This window comes from Pieris brassicae, chromosome 1 (genome assembly GCF_905147105.1).
Source record: "Pieris brassicae chromosome 1, ilPieBrab1.1, whole genome shotgun sequence".
NCBI lineage: Eukaryota > Metazoa > Arthropoda > Insecta > Lepidoptera > Pieridae > Pieris > Pieris brassicae.
Window position 1 is genome coordinate 19,040,773 of NC_059665.1, and position 18,475 is coordinate 19,059,247.

An 18,475-nucleotide genomic window follows, 5' to 3' on the forward strand; every position below is an offset into this window, starting at 1 on the left:
ATACACATCGATATATATGTCCTGTGCTTTGGAAACTTCTATGCCAAAGATCTTCTTCTTCAGGTACGAAATTGAAAGCTGAATTGCCGGGTATCTTGCGGTAGTCTAAAGCGCTCCATGGCGGATTCAGGCCGGTTTACTCCTGTACGTTATGCTATCACGACTTCTTCCTTCTACCAGCCCGTCTCTTGGTTTGAATTTTGCAATTATGTATAATGTGATATTTTTTTATACCGACTATAACTGCTCTGATTACATGGTGTTCAATATCGTTTTCGTTTCTACGCGTTTTATCTTCATATTTTATATTATCATTTGTCTGTTTTAATATTTTTATGGTTCAAATAATTTGTTACATACAATAGTGTTAATCTGCAACTTTATATTTTCAACAACACAATTATTGTTTTAGTTTTGAAAGCAGCCAGAACCATACCTCCCTTGCTTGGATAATTTAGTATGTAAATATTATATATGTCCCCAAATACCAACTCATCGTTGTGCTAACTTGGTCTGATAGTCAAATCGTTACGTCGTTTTATTTGATAGCAGGATGAGTAAACGAGTGACTTAGTTAATTATTAGTTGCCAGGATGACATAATGTTTTATGTAAGGAAATATATATATATATATATATATATCTACTGAACATGATTTCAACAAATTAAATACTTTCTAGATTTGTAATATGTGTATTAATAATCTACAATATAACAATAAATCTACGTAGATACGAATTATCAATCATGGGTCAACCCACATAGAGTAGGAACTTAGAAGCCATATTTAATATTTGAACCAATCATGGTTATGTATGGTTAACTTATGTATGTAGGTGAAATCTACTTGTAAAATGGTGAGCCAGAGGCGTTATACATATATAAAATATTACCTACAACTGAGTTTAATTTACGAATGTTACATTTAACATACCAATTCATAAAAAAAGTATTATCAAAATGGTATATCTGTTTTCATCGATTTCATTTTGTATGCCACACGTCTTGCCAGCTTATAGTTGTTTTGTCAAAGACAATTATGTAGTATCAGTTATTACTATATTACAAAGAATATGAAGGTTTTATATATTAGGAAAGACATCATAAGTGATTAAAGGTGGAGCAACAAACTTTCATTAAATGCATTAAGTAATGCAACAATTTTTTTTATGAATACACGAACAAAGCCGTTGGAAGGACTTCCACTAGGTAGACAGAGCTGGTGAAGTCTTTTAAAGGCGTTGGAGACCTTGTGTAGAGGCCACTTTGGAGTTCAGGAATTACACATTTTATTTTTCTTTTCTTAATTTTTGTTTCACGTACCTAACAGTTCTTTATACGTAAATCTAATTTACCTATTATCAATGATTGTATGCAAGGTAAAGAATTTGTATGTTTCTACCTTCATATGGCGTAGATAAGTTGTGTTTGGCAGCAACTTTCAGACAAATGGTGCAAACTTAACGAAGTAATAAAATTAAATGCCTGCAGAGCCCATATAAAACACATAAAAGAGCCACTTTACTGTAAACAACTGTTTGTAACATCAGTCACTTCATGAATAGCCACGCCCATTTGTAAACGACCAATCATGGCGCTCGGTTTAATAGGCCACGCCCAGAATATGCGCTTGCGACGAAAGCTACGCGGAGCTTCTCAGTTTTCCTGTAACTCGCGCGAGGAAGTGACATGACGTCGCTGAATAGTGAACAGTCGACGAAGTTAAAGTTTAGTGTTGATAGTATATTAGGGAATAATGAAAGTACCCAAGTGCCAGAGGCGAGGCCGCAAGAGCCTCCGTGTTCAGGATGTGTAGCGGCCCTATACAGGTGTTGCAGAGACGAGCCGTTGCTTCAACTGCAATTGCCCCTACCATATGCACACTTGCATCCAGCTTTAAGACCGACTTCAGGTGCGTTTTGTATTTGTTTTTTTTTATCTTGACAACAAAGGACAAAATATTACTAATAACTTAACACATTAAACCAGTTTATAAATATACATTTTATTGGGTAACATACAAGGTTTAAAATATGATTAATCTCTATTTTAAATGGTGAAATCTTACTGTTTTACCCAATAAAATAATCCAAAGTATTAAAAATTTGTTAATATTTTATAAATAACTTGAACGTTATATCCTTGTCCACCGTTAGCCGGTAACTTAAAACAAAACGATGTTCTAGTTAAACAATCTACGGATATAAATAAGTAAAACAATTCACTAATTAACGATCCTCATTACTTGGAAAAAGCTTCTGCGAATCACGCTCTTACTCAAAACTATCGCCCAATTTTGATAACTTAACATTTTTAGTAATGTATTTGAAAAGATAATTTATAAAGCCATCTACACAATAATAAATAATTTATTTCCAGATAACCAGCATGGTTTTATTAATAGCCGTTCTACAATAAAATAGTTAACCGTTCACGAACTACATCCTACAAACAATGGATAGTGGTGCACAGATTTCCACAGATTTCGAGAAAGCTTTCGATAGAGTAGATCACACGATCCTATAACATAAACTCCAACTCTTAGGAATACGTGGTGACCATCGGTGATTCTGTTCATATTGTTACGAGCTAGGGGATCGGATAGAAAATGCCGTAGATTTCTTCAAAGGTTTATTTCTTGAAAAATCAATGAGGAGTTTATGGGCACAAATTAATCGCAGAGATGCACTAATTACACACACAAAAACATATATCGTAATCGTAATCAAATCGTAGACAGGCGTTTGTAGTTGGCAGTGCTGGCCTTTGTACCTAATTATTATAGACAAAATCGAATATCGGTTGATACTTCAAAATGTATTAAAATAATATTCTGTAGAAAAAAATATTAACTTATGTTATGGCTATATATATATATTAAGAATTATATTGTGATTGTGACTTAGGTATAGGGCTAGGCTATAAAATGACGTATACTAACCATATTGGGACAAGTTGACAAAGCCGCTTGGTTTTGTAAGAAGTGTTCTCGAATATGGTTGCCCGTTTTGGTCACCTAGTACAAAAAGATAAAATAGAAAAGACCCAAAACGACTTTATAAAATGTTATCTCCTATAAGTTTAACACCTATAAAGACGCGTGTGATCATTTTAAAAGTGAGACTTCAGAAAACAATACGATTTATTGCTACTACTTATATGACATCATTTTAAATAAAATTCGTGCATAGCTCACATCTAGAAAAATTGCCCTTCCATGTTCCTGTCTACAAGACTCGTAGTTGTACTTTGTTTCATGTTCCTCACATCAACACTAACTACGAAAAAATCTCGGTTTTGTATCGCGCAGCCCGGACATTTAACGACCAATATTTAAGCCTTGACTTGTTTAGCCTATCGCGGAATATGGTAAAATGAGTATCAAGTATGCCCCAAACACACACACACCTTCACGTATATACCCTCACTTTTATACCATCACAAATTACAGCCAGATTAAGTATTTGTAAATGTTTGAACCTCTTTGTAAATACTATGTACTCTATGCTGTATGTATTATTTGTTTTTGTATATTATGTTGAAATGAACGAAATTAATAAATAAATAAAAACAGGCAATACCCAAAAATAAGACATTAGAACAAACACTGCTAGAAAAAAGAAGACCGCTAGTTAGCTTACCTTTATTTAATTACCTTTAAGAATCACCTTCTTTAAAATTTATATTCCAAAAACAAAACCCAGTACAAACTTAACTTATAAAAGTACACTTTTTAAAGATTAATATGCGTATACTGTTTGTAACATATTTTACATTATTAGAAATTTTATTGTAATTGTATATGAGTAACCTACAGGTAACAGGGAAGTCACTGGCTGTAATACAATTTTCCCTACAGCTGGAGCCGTGGTTATGTTTGTTATGTAATCTAAGTTAAGCGCAATAGATTATGATAATTACTTTTAAAAACTGGCACTGAGTTTTAATCCGACAAAAGTTTATTTTCTTTTCAAAAACTTTGCTTTTAAATGTAATAAATACTATCTATTTTTTACCGAATGAAATGCTTTGTTTCATACGTTCAGACCATTATTATCATAAGGAGTACTATACAGTATTTAAATCCTAATTTATAATATTTTAATAAGTGACTGCTTCTTCGCAGCCAATATGATTTTACAAATATTATTTCATCGGTTTTTACACAACCGAAACTTTAAAAAAACCGATTAAGGGACGGGCCTTGATCGGTTACTAATCTACGAATATCAAAAATGCTTGTATATATTTAGTTGCAAGTTGGTGCCATTAGATGGCGCTGTGTGCAATGCTCTTGTTTTTAAATCGCGCTATTAAAATATTTGAGCTGTGACATATATACTCTCAGTGGTCTGAGAAAATCATACTTACCTGGCGTAGGAGACACCGTGATCAATAAGGCGGTTCCCCCAGAGCGAGACTTATTCATTGCACTGCGAATGAGTTGACCTCTGCGATTATCCCTAATGTGGATAACTCGGACGCGTAATTTTTGGTAGTGGGGACTGCGTACGCGCCGTCCCCCATATAAAATAATAATAAAGTTGGTAAACATTGTTATAAATAGGCCATTTCAATAGCCATTGCCCATTAGGTGTCCTGTATTCAAGTACTCATATCACACAAAAATCACAATTGATTTTTTGTTATCAAGTTAACAATTAGTAAAACAGTCATAGTCTAACCTAACCTATCTATTGTATTGTTGAGACTGTTACGGAATAAGAAATATATGTATTTTTCTAGTTTACCGGTTACCACTTCCTTCGCCTCCACATTCCTCTACACCCCGATGTGACGTCACCTCCTCGGGCAAAAGAAAACGATCATGGTCACGCGCTGTCTTCAGCAATCTTCAGAGAAAAGGACTTGAGAGAAGATTTCAAATACAAAAATATATAACAAAGCCAGATAGGCGACAGTTAGCAGCTACACTTGGATTAACTGATGCTCAGGTAGTGGAAGAATTTATTTATTTATTTACACTTCGTTACACTACAAAATAAGAATCAAAATTAACATAATTAAATCAAAAGGAGGGCAACTGGCGGCCTTATCGCTTACGAGCGATCTCTTCTAGGCAACCACTGTGAGTAAAGAAAAAAGAAATGTATTAAATAAGATAGGCAAGTAGTGCAAAAATACATGTACTACACAGTTATTAAAACTAAACAGGAAAGAAATATTAAAGATACATTAAAGATAGAAAGTAAAAAGACACATATTATCAAGTCTCACGTCAGTTAGTAGTTAGTAAGAAAGTTAGGTATACGATGTGGACAGGTAATGTTTGTAAAGAAGAAATTTAAAGGAAGGTAAAGAAGGAGCTAAGCGAATAAAGACGGGAAGTGAATTCTATAGCCTAACTGCGGAGACCTTAAAGGAATCGCCAAGAAAGGAGGAGTTATGAGATGGAATTTCAAGGGTTTTCGGAAAAGCGTAAGCTATAGTTATGGGCTCCCAGAAAATAAAATGCAATAAATAAAAAAAACCGTTCTGGTTAATGTCTAAATCTTTAAAACATATCTATATTTTAATAAAAACTACGACACATTCTTATAATATTTACTTGCCATTTTAACTTTTTCGCTGTTGTATCTTACTGTCTATATTCCTCGTCTTCGTAAATCATAAATACCTAACACTACTCGTTGCAGGTAAAAGTATGGTTTCAAAACCGGCGTATGAAATGGCGACATACGAAAGAAGGTCGTGCTGGCCTTAACTCTGTGGGCAGCGGGCGAAATCCAGATTCCACAGCTCAGGAAGACAATGAAGATATTGATGTAGATACTCTTAGTGATTAGGAAGATTTTTATACTAGTCTGTGTCTGTAACTGCCTACACACTAATTACTATATTAATATGTGAATTTGCGGACTTCTATTTAAATTCTATTGTATATAAACTATTTTCAAATGCAATGTCAAATAACTTTTAATTAGTAATATAATATAATATATTTAATTGTGATACAATGTTTTATTTTTTCATACAGTATATCATATTTTTGTGAATTATAATAAAATTTAAGCTGATCTATGTGCATCTAAATAAACTGTTGTTAAATTGAATGTTTATGAGGTTCTAGATTAAGAATAAGTTACGTTTAAATGTATAAATAGATGTATATTATTCCGTAAAAAACTACATTTAAATTAACGATACACTGAATAAAATACAACAATACAAACTTATATAAAACAGGTCAATATAGCGGGCATTATCATTTTAGCCACCGAAATAACATAATTGTAGAATTTATTATCGGGAAGTGAGTTCCTTTTAATAGGCCAGTCAGACCTCTTTTGCAGCGTGAGGTTTTACAAGTTTAAATTTAAGTTATTTTCTTAGTCATAGTTGAATGCAAAGACCGAAAAAGACGTTAATACGATAATTCAATTTTCTTAGGCAACATTTGCAGCTGTTAAGATATGTACGATTTGTTAAAACAGAGAAGATATTTATTCTCTAATATTTTATATCAGACGCTTGGTAAGTACTTCTTTTTAAGTTTTTCCGGTACCAAGCTATCTATATACTTACCGTATTCATAGCAAAGTAATCTATATCACAGCGTAAGCAAAATTAGTAAAATAGTAATTTAATTTAAAGAGTGAAATTACTGTTTATCACTACTTATTATGAATAAGGGGAATAATCTTTAGAATTTGATTCTAATACTGGAGGAGTTTTACATTTCTGCCTACTTCAGTCGCTAAACTAAAATGTTTGCGTCACATTGTAGGTATTATATAAAAAAGCAGACTTGCTTTTAACGGTTTATTTACAATATTACATTTATGTAAAGTATTTACATATATGTATTTATGTTAGGGGGAAAAACGAGCCTATGGAACACACATAAAAGGCAGCTGCCGCTTGCCATGGTCGCACATGTTGCTGGACTTAGAGAGTATGCCCTTTTACTAATAATTTCGAGGTCGTATGTTCCAGGAAATACCTGCACCGGAAGCAGATTCCACAGCTCACCAGTTCGCAAAAAGAACTGTAAGGCTTTCATCCAGGAGGTGCGGATGAAACCTGGAATTTTTCCAGTGCGTTAAAGAAACAAGGCAGCAGGGATTAGTCCACAGTTTTTCAGAACTTTCTGTACTACACTTGGTAAAATACGCATAGTGACGCAATGTCCCTACGTAGGGAGAATTAAGCCGAACAATGTGAGTTTGGAGATTAAAAATCCGACAAGAACAAGGAAGAATTAATAATTTTAATATTTATTATTATTACTAATATATATTTAACTTATAAGGATATTATTTTTATACTTACTAATTATTAAAACAACTTATAACTCCTTAAAATGTATTTCATAATTGACAAATATATCATGTATGTTGGCGGCAGCCACACATTTGATCAGCTTTATATGTTTTCATATATTTACACAAATATTGACAATTTTACGTAGAGAAGGGAGTATTTAAACTATATAATTAAATATCAAATTAATTTAGCTAGAAATATATAGAGCATTTTTCGAAATCTTTCGATACTTAAATGAACCCAAGTTGCAGAGAATTTTAATCCTTTGAACACCTTGTATGTTTGTTTTAGCCTCAAACAGTCAAATATTACCACAAATACTTTTTTCAAAGCAACAAGGAGAATCGCTACGTAAAAGAATACGTAATAGGTATTTGAGGCTAGTTAGTACTTTTACTAGGGTAGTGTCCACGCTGCCGTGTATACATATAATTAACAGTACCTTACAAAAGTATCAGGTTAATGCATACAAAGTCTGATTAGATACATCACAATTTCAACAAAAAAATCAAATGATGCGAGGTTGCATGTAAAAATTTAAAATCGTTTATTTGTTCTTATGATTATGGCCGAATTTTTTTAAGAAATCCTTTTGCTTTTTACTAAATAACGTATTAATCACATTTTGACATTAACCCTTTTTCACCCAGTACAGATATGCAATGTGTTTTCATTCATGTATGTATTTTAAGTCGTATTTTTTTATGTTTAATAAAACGCAATGGTACCATTTTCTTAAATGTCTTAACTTATTATGAGTTATACATTTCACAATTATATTTACAAGAAAAAGTAATATCAACGTATACGTGCGTTCACCTATACGTGTTAGTTCAATAGTCCACCAACTTCACTTTTCTCCCATCTGAGTCATCTCTTCCCGAAGGTCCATCTTCATTTCGTGGTCCTCTGTAATCTTTGCGGCCTCTGAAAATCCTACAATCGTTAAAAGTTTAGTATCTGTTATGCCAGAAATAATTTATTGGTAAATTGAAAATGCACCTCCGATTTGAAAAAAATCCTACTTCATTAAAAATAACCACTTAAAAGCCCAGTTATAAGCCGGTGACAAAATCTTTGTGACAGTCCAATACTGACTGTTAAAAACGCTGGTAAAATAATAATTTTAGTACGATAATATCATATAAAGTCCCTTGGAAATTATATGATATTATCGCAATAAAATAATTATTTATAGACAGGTATTTTAGTGAACTGCTTTTACTGAATTAGTATCAAAAAAGCCAAAGGATCACTAAGTTTTATAGACAAATATTATTATTATTCTCTTAAAGTTGTTTGTGCTAAGCAAAGAGCCGTCTAGTGAATTGCGTTCTCATTAGACATGTTTCAATGCAATCGGTATTGCGTAAAAAACATGAAAAGTCCATTTGTTACCATGATTTTGTTCATTTTTATTTAGTTTTAAATTCTGAAGGTAATATTATATATGGCTAAACAAATTGTTTATCTTTAATATATAATATTACGTTAAAAGTTGAATGGGTATTATTTTTTTTAATTATTTAGAAAAAATAGTAATACATTTTTTACCTTAAAAATTGAATATTTAACTTTATGTACTTATTATTTTATGTATTTAATTTGTAATTTAAATAAATCTGTGTCGGTATTCTGAAACTTCCAATAGAGATACCAATCTCGACATTATTGTATGCAATTTTGATGAAATTCTTTCTCAATACCCGTAGCGCTAGACTTTGGTAGTCTAGACCAGACTTAGCACAGACTATGACCACCATATACGAAACTTTTCCATACACACCTATTATCCCTTCTTTGTCTGTATTCCTCTTCGTGGCGTCTCCTATCAACTTCTTGGTACTTCTGCTTGTACGGAGACACTTCATCTGACTCCCAAACCTGAATGCGTTTCTCTGGAGTTTTGCTCTTGGACTTACTTCGTTCTTTTGGCGATGGAGATTTTCTGTCAAAAACATTGTATATGTCACATTAATATCTATAGCCCATAGAAACTAAACAGAAATTCAGAATTATTTATTAGTTTATTCAAAACAAATACATAAATTTATTTAACGTTGCAACACAAATTGGTCACAGAATCGTCGATTAATATTATAATGTATTCACATGAACGATAATCAAAAGAAGTGCATTCATTAATCTAAAAGCAGAAACACCAATTGTTGACTAGTTAGTATTGTGTGGCTTTCTTTATAAATATTGTTACGAAGACGGGTCGACTGCAATGTTTCTAGATTTTTCCACTACTTAGAGGACTTTTCAGCAGGCTGTAATATGATTTCTGACCGTTTCAGGAGAGGGTCAATCACATATTAGAAAATTGTAATTTTCAAAATGTTACCCTAGTTTTCAGGAAGCTGAAACCTTTTTTCAGTCGGTTTCAGAACATGTGTAGTCGAGTGGTGCAGTTTTCAGGAGACCCGTTTTCAGGCGTTTTTAGGCCTAGGTATACCCCTTTGATGAAGGAATATTCTAGACCAAACTTTCTAGGTGTGAGACAAGGACGAAATGATACGAGAGAGAGAGAGAGAGAAGATCAGAACTTTCTCGAAACTAGACTGAGCACTCTAGAACGCCGTACGACAAGGACGGAGCAACGTGCGAAAGAGACAAAGAGTGCGGACGTTCTAGAATTGTGCAATCGCTACTCAGTAGCAAGCCCGCCTAGAAAGTTCTCGAATATTTTTTAGAATTATTCCCAGGGATATATAAGCGAGCCGAAACGCGACTAGTCGCCTTTAGTTTGGAATGCGATAACACGAGAGGAACACCGAAGCGATAAAGTGCGAATAAAGTGAATACAAGTGATAAAGTACAGTGTGAAGTGTGCATAAGTGAAGTAATTAGTGACTGTGTTTTTGTTTGTTATTAGTGAATCTCTGCAATTAATTTGTGCCCATAAATTCCTCATTGATTTATGAAGAAATAAACCCTTGAATAAATCCAATATATAGCTCGTAACAATATTTATTTATTGAAGTTATCTCATACATAATACTATAGTACTTGTTACAAGCTAACTTTTTTAAGATATACGTCCCCTTCGATTCGATTATATTTGAACGTAAAAAGCGATATTAAGAATCCAACACAATAGAATTCAGCCGGGACCTTTGATTTTGGTCAATATAACCGGTATGTACGACAGTAAACGGTTTTGACTGTATATATTATTTTTATTTATTGATTACGGCAAAAAATACTTTCTTTAAAATCAGTCCACTACCAAATATATCCGCATCAGCTCTGAATCCTAGGTTGGTTTTGGAGACCGAATTTGGTTTTTTTTAGAACCTTTGGAATGAATAAAGGACAACAATGTTAATATGCTGTAAGAGGTTACAGGGGGCTTAGACAAGATGCTTTAACAGTAGTGTATGTAGAAAGTTGAAAACTAAATTTGTATGAAACTTTGCCGACACGAACTGTCATTTTCATACAAATTAAGTTTTCGACTTTCTACATACGCTACTGTTAAGTCATCTTGACTAAATCTACTGTTCCGTATTTGACCTTTTAACAATTTGTATGTGTTTAGGGTGTATAAATCTAGTATCATTTATATTTTTACTTCGTCTCACTGTCTGTGGAAATTACTACTAACAACACAAATTTTATTTAACTGTTAAACAGTTAAATAAAAGATACAACTTGAAAAATAGGTTTTTAAATTTTAAATTAAATGGATTATACCATATTAAAATTTTCCTATTGAGGCAATGTGTGTGTCCTTCGGGAAATAAATTGTATTAGCACTGTTGAATTTCAAATAGAGAGAGAGAGATACTGAGACCAGATTTTAGTTAAATTTACTAAAATAAAAAATAAATATTTTTGTACATATAAAATATTACCTGGGCGATGAGCCACTTCGACTTCTTTCGGAATCGTCTTCGCTTGATCGACGACTTTGTTGGTGTCGCATTTCGCGTTGTCTGGAAAATAAAAATAATATATTAAACCGATTTCAAGAACCGAGTATAGGAAGTATGAATTCGATGTATATTTTTTTTAAATCTAATGATAAAACTAATTTTTTTCACTAGAAACAAAGAACCTCACACTTGAAATACCTGTCAATATTATTGTGTATGTCTAATTCAAATCAAATAGAGGCTCATCTCCGACTGTTTAATAGAAATTTGTAAACCAACACATATATACGAAATTTAGCGCATGAGCTAGGAAACCTAAATACCATAATAATAGACCATAGTCTATTTAGGTTTACCATCTACCAATTCCAATATCTCGAAGCCGGTTAAAAGGTTCACCATTGAAATTAATTACGATGGATTAATATTACTGACTTCCTACGTAGCTTGATAGCGAGTTCCCGCATCTCTTCATCTCGTCGTGCCTGCCTCCTGCTCTCCCGTTCCAGACGTTCCGCTTCCAGGCGCTTGTCGGCACGCACTAAAATAGGAAACATTAAAAATGGTACGAAGACAGTCTGTCATCTTGAATAATGGGCTTGAATTAAGTTCAACGAAAAAAATATTTTAAGACCATAAATTTATCCACCACCGAAAAATAATTATATGGTAAATATTGATTTAGTTTATTATTAATATGTACAAGACCAATACATATATATATATACAATGAAAAATAATCATAATTCAAACTCACATTGTCTGGATAACTGCGCTTGCATTTTTCGTTTCAGCCGCTCCTTCATTGTCAACGCCTCACGCGATGTTCCCTGTAAAATATAGACCATTGCTTAGTTAAAAAATATAAGTCGATAACGGTCAACGAAATGAGACAAAACCGAAAATATACATAAAAACCAATATTACCTTAGCAAAATCAATAGTTCTCCTTAAAAATCGTCGTCTACAAAACTGAAAGGTACTAAGCGTTAATAAATAAAATGATTCTTACTGACTTTGGAGCTGGATCCAGTTAATCGTAACTGATTCTGGTTTGCCTGTGATTTATTTCCGACTGAAGATCTGGAAGGAAATTTAAATATAAACATTTTTTATTCATATATAAAACTTATGCATATTAAGTGCCTAACCCAACAGTGCAATTTCTTTGCTATCCGAATAAGAACGGCCTTCTCTCTGTAACTTATTGGTTCTAAGATGACAGTTTCATGTTTACTTCACCCGGGTAGATTTTGCGATTAACTTTAAATGCCTTAGTATGTATTGTACATTACACGCTAGCACTATGACGAACACAGATTACCTTTAAAATATGACAATGATTTCTACAATAAAAAACGTTAAAAATTTATTAGATTTTTTGAGAATAAACCATATGATATTTCAATAGGACTTATACATGAAATGAAGACTCTGAATTCGCTAACTCAATTCGAGATTTAGCTACAGCGAATTCATATAGATACATACGTAAATATAAGCAAATATATTATGTGGATTATTTAAATCAAATTTTACGATAAAAAAGCCGAAAAAATACATTAACACACACACAAACACAAAATTACTTACTTATAATTATGTTCAGAAGTGCTGGAGTCAGAGTCGAGCGAGAGTTCACTCGAAGATTTGTCTTCTTTGCGACGCCCGTAGTAACGCGGCACGGCTTTTGGCTCGCACTTACTGTTACCATTATAATAATTGTATATTTTATAATAATAAGTACCATTTTAATATGATTAATAAAATCTATTGTTAACTACAACATTTGAAAAAAAAGTATTCAGTGATTAATTATATTTTTGGAAAATTCGTAATGATTTTTATATACAACGTCACAATGTGCTTTGTTTCAAGGTAACAATGTATTTTCGAGAGCATTTTCGGTTTCTCTCAACCCTACACTATACGCCTTACCTTTCATACGACATCGACCTGGATCTATTTCTTTTCCCATTTCCACCGTAGCTGTAATTAAGAAAATATAGACTTCCATGAATTTGACAATTTGGACTATACATGTTTTATTTCGTCATTAGATTCGTCTTTAGGTTTAAAACGGTCTCCTATTACAAGAGTGAATCGACAATAGAGAATATTAAGGGGGAGGGTCACATAGTCAACGAATAGTTTTAGTTGCATTGTATTGTGTAATTACAGAATCTGGATTGACAACTATTTTGCAACCACAACAATTAAAAATGAGTGATAGAGCAGAACCTGTCAAAACCCCGGGGTTATGATCACTGTCTATCTTTTATAGCGCATCCACAATGTTGATAGCAGAAACACTGGAACGCCCTTACATATTAATAAAAAATCAATGGCGCTACAACCTTTTAGGTCTGGGCCTCAGATTTCTATATCTGTTTCATGATCGTTTGTGAATTGAACTGGCAAGTAGGTGTCTAAGGCAAGCCGGTTTCCTCACGATGTTGCTTTCACCGTTCGAATGTTAAATGCGCACATACAAAAAAAATCCATTGGTGCACAGCCGGAGATCGAACCTACGATCTCAGGGATGAGAATCGCACGCTGAAGCCACTAAGCCAACACGGCTCAATTGCCCTTACATATTACAATACAATATATACTATATGTACCTGATGTTTGTTACTAACACAAATACTATCAAAATAGGCTTCAGGTAAATAAAATATTTAAAAATAAAACTCTATTGAAAACCTCAAGTTGTAATAATGTAAAAAAATCGCGTTTAAATAAAAACAAATTACGGGAACGTGTAATCGAAGGATAAAATACAAACTTAGAACGGCTACGCGACCGTCTTCCGTAACTCCTAGATCTAGACCTTCGATAAGACGAATTAGACCTTGATCTGGATCGGGACCTAGAAGTAGACCTTGATTTGGATCTGGACCTGGACTTAGACCTGGATCTTGAATAAGACTTAGACCTCGAACGGGAAATCGAGTCCCTGAACCGCGGTCCCATTACAGGTCGGGGTTTATCGCGGGATCTTGACCTGTTGAAAAATGTATATATTCATAACTGCTAGTTAAACCGACTCAAAATAGCTATTTACATTATTGACCTGGGTCCCCACCAGAAATTCTAAGGTAAGGTAGGTAATTGCAAAAAAAAAAACAAATTAAAAAAAAAACACGTTCATTAAGCTGGAATATAGCTGATGTTTTTTAATTATGGTGAAAAACTACAAGATTATTAATTCATATATTACTTAGATTATCTATTAAAATTACTTTTTCTAGATTATAAAAAAAATCTTTTTTTTTAATTTTATAAAAAATACGTATCAATCTCCCTTTTAAATCGTACCTGGATCTTCGCTTTCTCACGATTTCTGAATAGAGCATATTTTTCTTAAGATTCTTCTTTAGTTTTTCAGAATAGAGAGGCTTTGGTGGGGGTGCTGTAAAATGTCGTTTCAAATGCAATGAAAACAATGGCTAATGAGTAATATACGAAATCTTAAAATGTATAAATATAATATATATATTTGCTGATCTTTATCGCTTTAACAATACACTTATCATGATGAATTTTGGCATGAAAGGATAGGAAGGCTTCGATATTTAAATACGGTTATGGAACAATTTTTCTGCAAAACACGTGAAAAGGTTTGGGGTATGGGGTATAGAGTCGTCTATGCTTGAAAAAGAAATGCATTTTCGAGGATTTCTACATAAAATTAATACGTTTATGTACAATTATTTTTGAGAGCTTTGTTTACTTTTTCTGACAAGATCAAGTTTGTGTATTAAGATACTCAAACTTACGTGTTTTATCTTCATCATCAGGCCCAAACGAGGTGATGAACTCAATATTTTCCACCTCAGGAGACGGCGATCGCGTATTCGAACGCGCAGGCGACGCTTCTTTTGACTTCTCAGCTGGCGCTGCATAACTCGGTGGACTTGTTGGTAATGGAGGCAGTCTTTTATCCCTGGTATACCCAAAACGTATGAAAATTAGATTTACCCCTAAAGGATGTCTAAGCATGTAAATAGTAACTACGCCAAACGCAACAGTGGTCAATAATTTTCAATATAATCTCAAACGTCACCGATTTGACAAACCCCATCAATTATAATTATTTAAAAACCAATTGCAATAAAAAAAAATGCATATTTGATTTGATGTTTGTATTTATATCAAATTTATAATTGTTGTATTATTTTTTTCTATTTTATAATTGTAATGCTTCCTTTAAATGCACACTTGTTATTGATATAGATGTGTTGTATTTTTCGTATGTTGTGTGTTCTGCGTAAGTATCTGTATGTTAGTGTGCCTTGAATCACTCCTCCATCAGTTCGGTAGTTTTAATTATTAAATCTTTAACGTAACGTAAGGGGCGTATTATAGTTAATTATTTGTATTTTTTCTTTATAATTATAATATCGTCACCCTCTTGTATGAATAGAAAATATTAAACTAAAACTACATACCGATGTGCGCGTCTTTCCCTGCGACTTTTTCTACCAGAGAACAACGCTTTTTCCTTCTCTTCTCGCAATAATTGCTTCTGATGTTCCGCTTCATCCGCGTCACCAGTAAGAAAGGAGAACAGATCACATCCAGTCATACCATATTGAGGTCCCACAGCATTTAACTCGTGAGCCTGGTGCGAAAAGTGATATCCCATAGAACAAAATATTTTTATTGCCTTCCACTATTCAAGGTTTTCGTTTATTTTAAGGACCAACAAAAAAACAATAACAATATTAAGTCAGATGAAACCATACCATTGGTTTCCAAATATATAATCAAATGTCTAGTTTTTGACTGGTTCCTTTTTCATACTAAAATACACTTATAATTTACAATTATTGTTGAATCAACATATTTTATAATTTACATGCATATAAATAGAAATATTTACCTGAAAGTTATGATCGAAAATGTGTCTTTTTATGAAGTATTTAATTCTAACAGCTCAAACTTGCTGTTTCCTGTATTTTTGTTAAGATTTCACTACTACTACTAATATTAGTGCAATTCTATATTGATCAATAAAAATGACTGTGCCATTCACTAATAAATAGTATCATTATCTAAATAAGCAGATCTCATAATCAAACTAATAGTGATAAATTGTAAATAACATTTTATCAAAAAAATTAAGATAATCCAGCAGAGAATAGTGGCGGGATTAAATACATATTAAGAATCTATAATTAGTACACCTACAACTTAATTTATCCGTTGAAGATGTGATGCTTGCAATAGTATACACTAGCCCACTAACTAAGAATGAAGAATGATTCACTGATATTATATTATTTAATCTGAGCTGATCTCTTTATCAAACATGCCTTAATATATTTGAAGAGATAATTAAAAAAACGGAAAAATAAGAAGAACCGTAAAAGATTTAATCATTGTATAAAATATATTAATAATAAATATAAATGATTTAAAATTTGCTTACCTGTGCAGCCTTCATTTTGTTGACATCAATGCTCAGATCAACATCAATGATCTCTAAATCAGATTCTTCATCAGAATCCTTACTTTCTGCTAGTTCAGGGCCTGTAATATTACTTTGTGTAATAAAACACTCATAAAAACATACACTATTACTCTGAATCCTTGATTTTCAGTGGCGTAACTAGAGCATCTGTCGAAAGCCTAAAATATTTGGCATCTCACTGTATTTTGTTTTATTGTTACACCACTGTTTTCAAAAAGGCTGAATCTACCGTTTGAGCAGGATGGTTGAGATCCGGGATCATTATAATTGTATCCAATTGCTACACCTGTCCCCTTTTTCTCATTTAAACGCTCCTTATGCATCTCTTTCTCCTCAATTGTGATGCCAAACTGTTCTTCTATTGCTAGTTGTTGAAGGAACTTATCTTCACCTAAATTTTATATAATTAATGTTTAGTGGTATTAGTAAAAAATAACAATAACTTACAAATTGGGTAATTTGGAAAAAAAAGAAAATGTTAAATCATATAAGTACAATGGTTGTTTTACTGAAACTTAGCTTTGATAAAATAACTTTAGCTTCTATTTTGGAGAATATAAGATTTTAAGTGTAGCCTCTACTAACATCCTACCATGTTATTGCCAGGGAAATATTACAGCCACTTACTTATTCCAAGAAAAGTATTTTGTGCAAGGATTCTGTATCGTTCATAGTTACACTGCCTCTCCTCTTGACTAAGTTCATCTGGTGGTATGTCTGGCACTTTGATGTCTGGCATATAATCAAGGTGTGCCCTTACATCAAATCTGTCAATCATATTGCTGGTGTCACCTTGCCAGGACATCCTGAAAGATACATGTTTTGGTACAATTTCTATTGATTGAAAAAAAAGCCATTGAAGTAATAAAATATGGTTGCAGTGATTTCATTAAAAAAAATTGCTTACATGATAGCTGGTCCTTCTCCCGCTGCAGCCACAGCCGGATCCAAATGTATCTTACACACCCTTCCATGTAGTTGTAAAAATTGAGTTGGCTCTGCTTTCTAAAACGATTTTATACTAAGTTTTTGACTTTTTGTCTATTGTGTGATCCTTAAAATTACTTTAATCTTGCAATAAATGTTATTACTACAAATTATCATGAAAATAATTCTTAATAGATAAAGAGTATTATAATATAAAATGCTTACTATTTTTTCATAGAAATCTTTTCGTCGTTCAGCCCTACGTCGATAGTCCACTATTAAGCCGCGAATTAAACGCTCTTGTCTTCGTGCTTCGTGCCACATTTTATGAACTATTTAAAATCAAATTAAAATTAAAAAAATATAGGAATTACGTATTTTTGTAAAAGAATGCTACAAAATTACAGTGAAATAAGCAGATGATGATTTTACAAAACACAATTACAAAACGAGAAAATTATTTCTGCTTAAAGAATTTAAGCTGAAGGCCACAGACTATGATATAAAGACAATGCAGTGTTGTGTTCTGACTTCTGTGATGAACTACTATACTAAGAGACGCAAAGTCTTTAGTCTATTTTTAAACCGACTAAACTTTTATTTTTATTAATTTTGAGTGGGTACTAAAATGATAGAACTTACGAAAATTATTATTCTAATTTTACAGAGATCAAAGTTTACCGGTTGACCTTACGATTTAAGGTAAGACTCTGCACCAACAGTTTTGAGAAAAATGCACTTGGCTATTCGTTTTAGTGACTCGTAGTTTTCTTTCGACCAAACACGATTTTGGAAATTTGATACAAACATTATTTGTCAATTTTCTTGATTGGCATCAAAGAAATTATAGTTGTTTTTCAACATTTAAATTGATTAGATTGCAAGACTAGACAAGTAATTT

General features: G+C 32.6%; 2 protein-coding genes and 1 non-coding gene across 4 annotated transcripts; 2 read left to right on the plus strand and 1 right to left on the minus strand.

Moving 5' to 3' along the window:
• The first annotated feature begins 1,689 nt into the window (after nt 1-1,689).
• Nucleotides 1,690-5,879, plus strand: LOC123712109 (H2.0-like homeobox protein). The gene is made up of 3 exons (XM_045665069.1): nt 1,690-1,912; nt 4,747-4,955; nt 5,658-5,879. Exons 1-3 carry the CDS (start codon nt 1,690-1,692, stop codon nt 5,805-5,807), a joined length of 582 nt encoding a protein of 193 aa, XP_045521025.1. The 3' UTR covers nt 5,808-5,879.
• On the plus strand, nt 4,364-4,525 carry LOC123716629. The gene has a single exon (XR_006754584.1). It is a non-coding gene; the product is annotated as a U1 spliceosomal RNA (small nuclear RNA).
• A 1,436-nt stretch (nt 5,880-7,315) lies between the features above and the next one.
• LOC123717480 (CLK4-associating serine/arginine rich protein) lies at nt 7,316-18,073 on the minus strand. 2 transcript variants are annotated; one of them, XM_045673607.1, is made up of 17 exons: nt 17,800-18,073; nt 17,555-17,652; nt 17,275-17,453; nt 16,877-17,038; nt 16,606-16,706; nt 15,623-15,795; nt 14,951-15,117; nt 14,490-14,583; nt 13,957-14,175; nt 13,107-13,157; nt 12,762-12,872; nt 12,185-12,251; nt 11,926-11,998; nt 11,604-11,709; nt 11,148-11,228; nt 9,074-9,235; nt 7,316-8,214 (listed from the first exon to the last, which is right to left on the minus strand). In XM_045673607.1, the coding sequence occupies exons 1-17, from the start codon at nt 17,896-17,898 to the stop codon at nt 8,121-8,123; spliced, it is 2,037 nt and encodes a 678-aa protein (XP_045529563.1). In that variant the 5' UTR covers nt 17,899-18,073; the 3' UTR covers nt 7,316-8,120. The 2 variants fall into 2 exon arrangements, with proteins under 2 accessions (XP_045529563.1, XP_045529477.1); XM_045673521.1 differs by having other exon boundaries at nt 7,316-8,223; nt 17,800-18,072.
• Between the last annotated feature and the right edge of the window lie 402 nt (nt 18,074-18,475).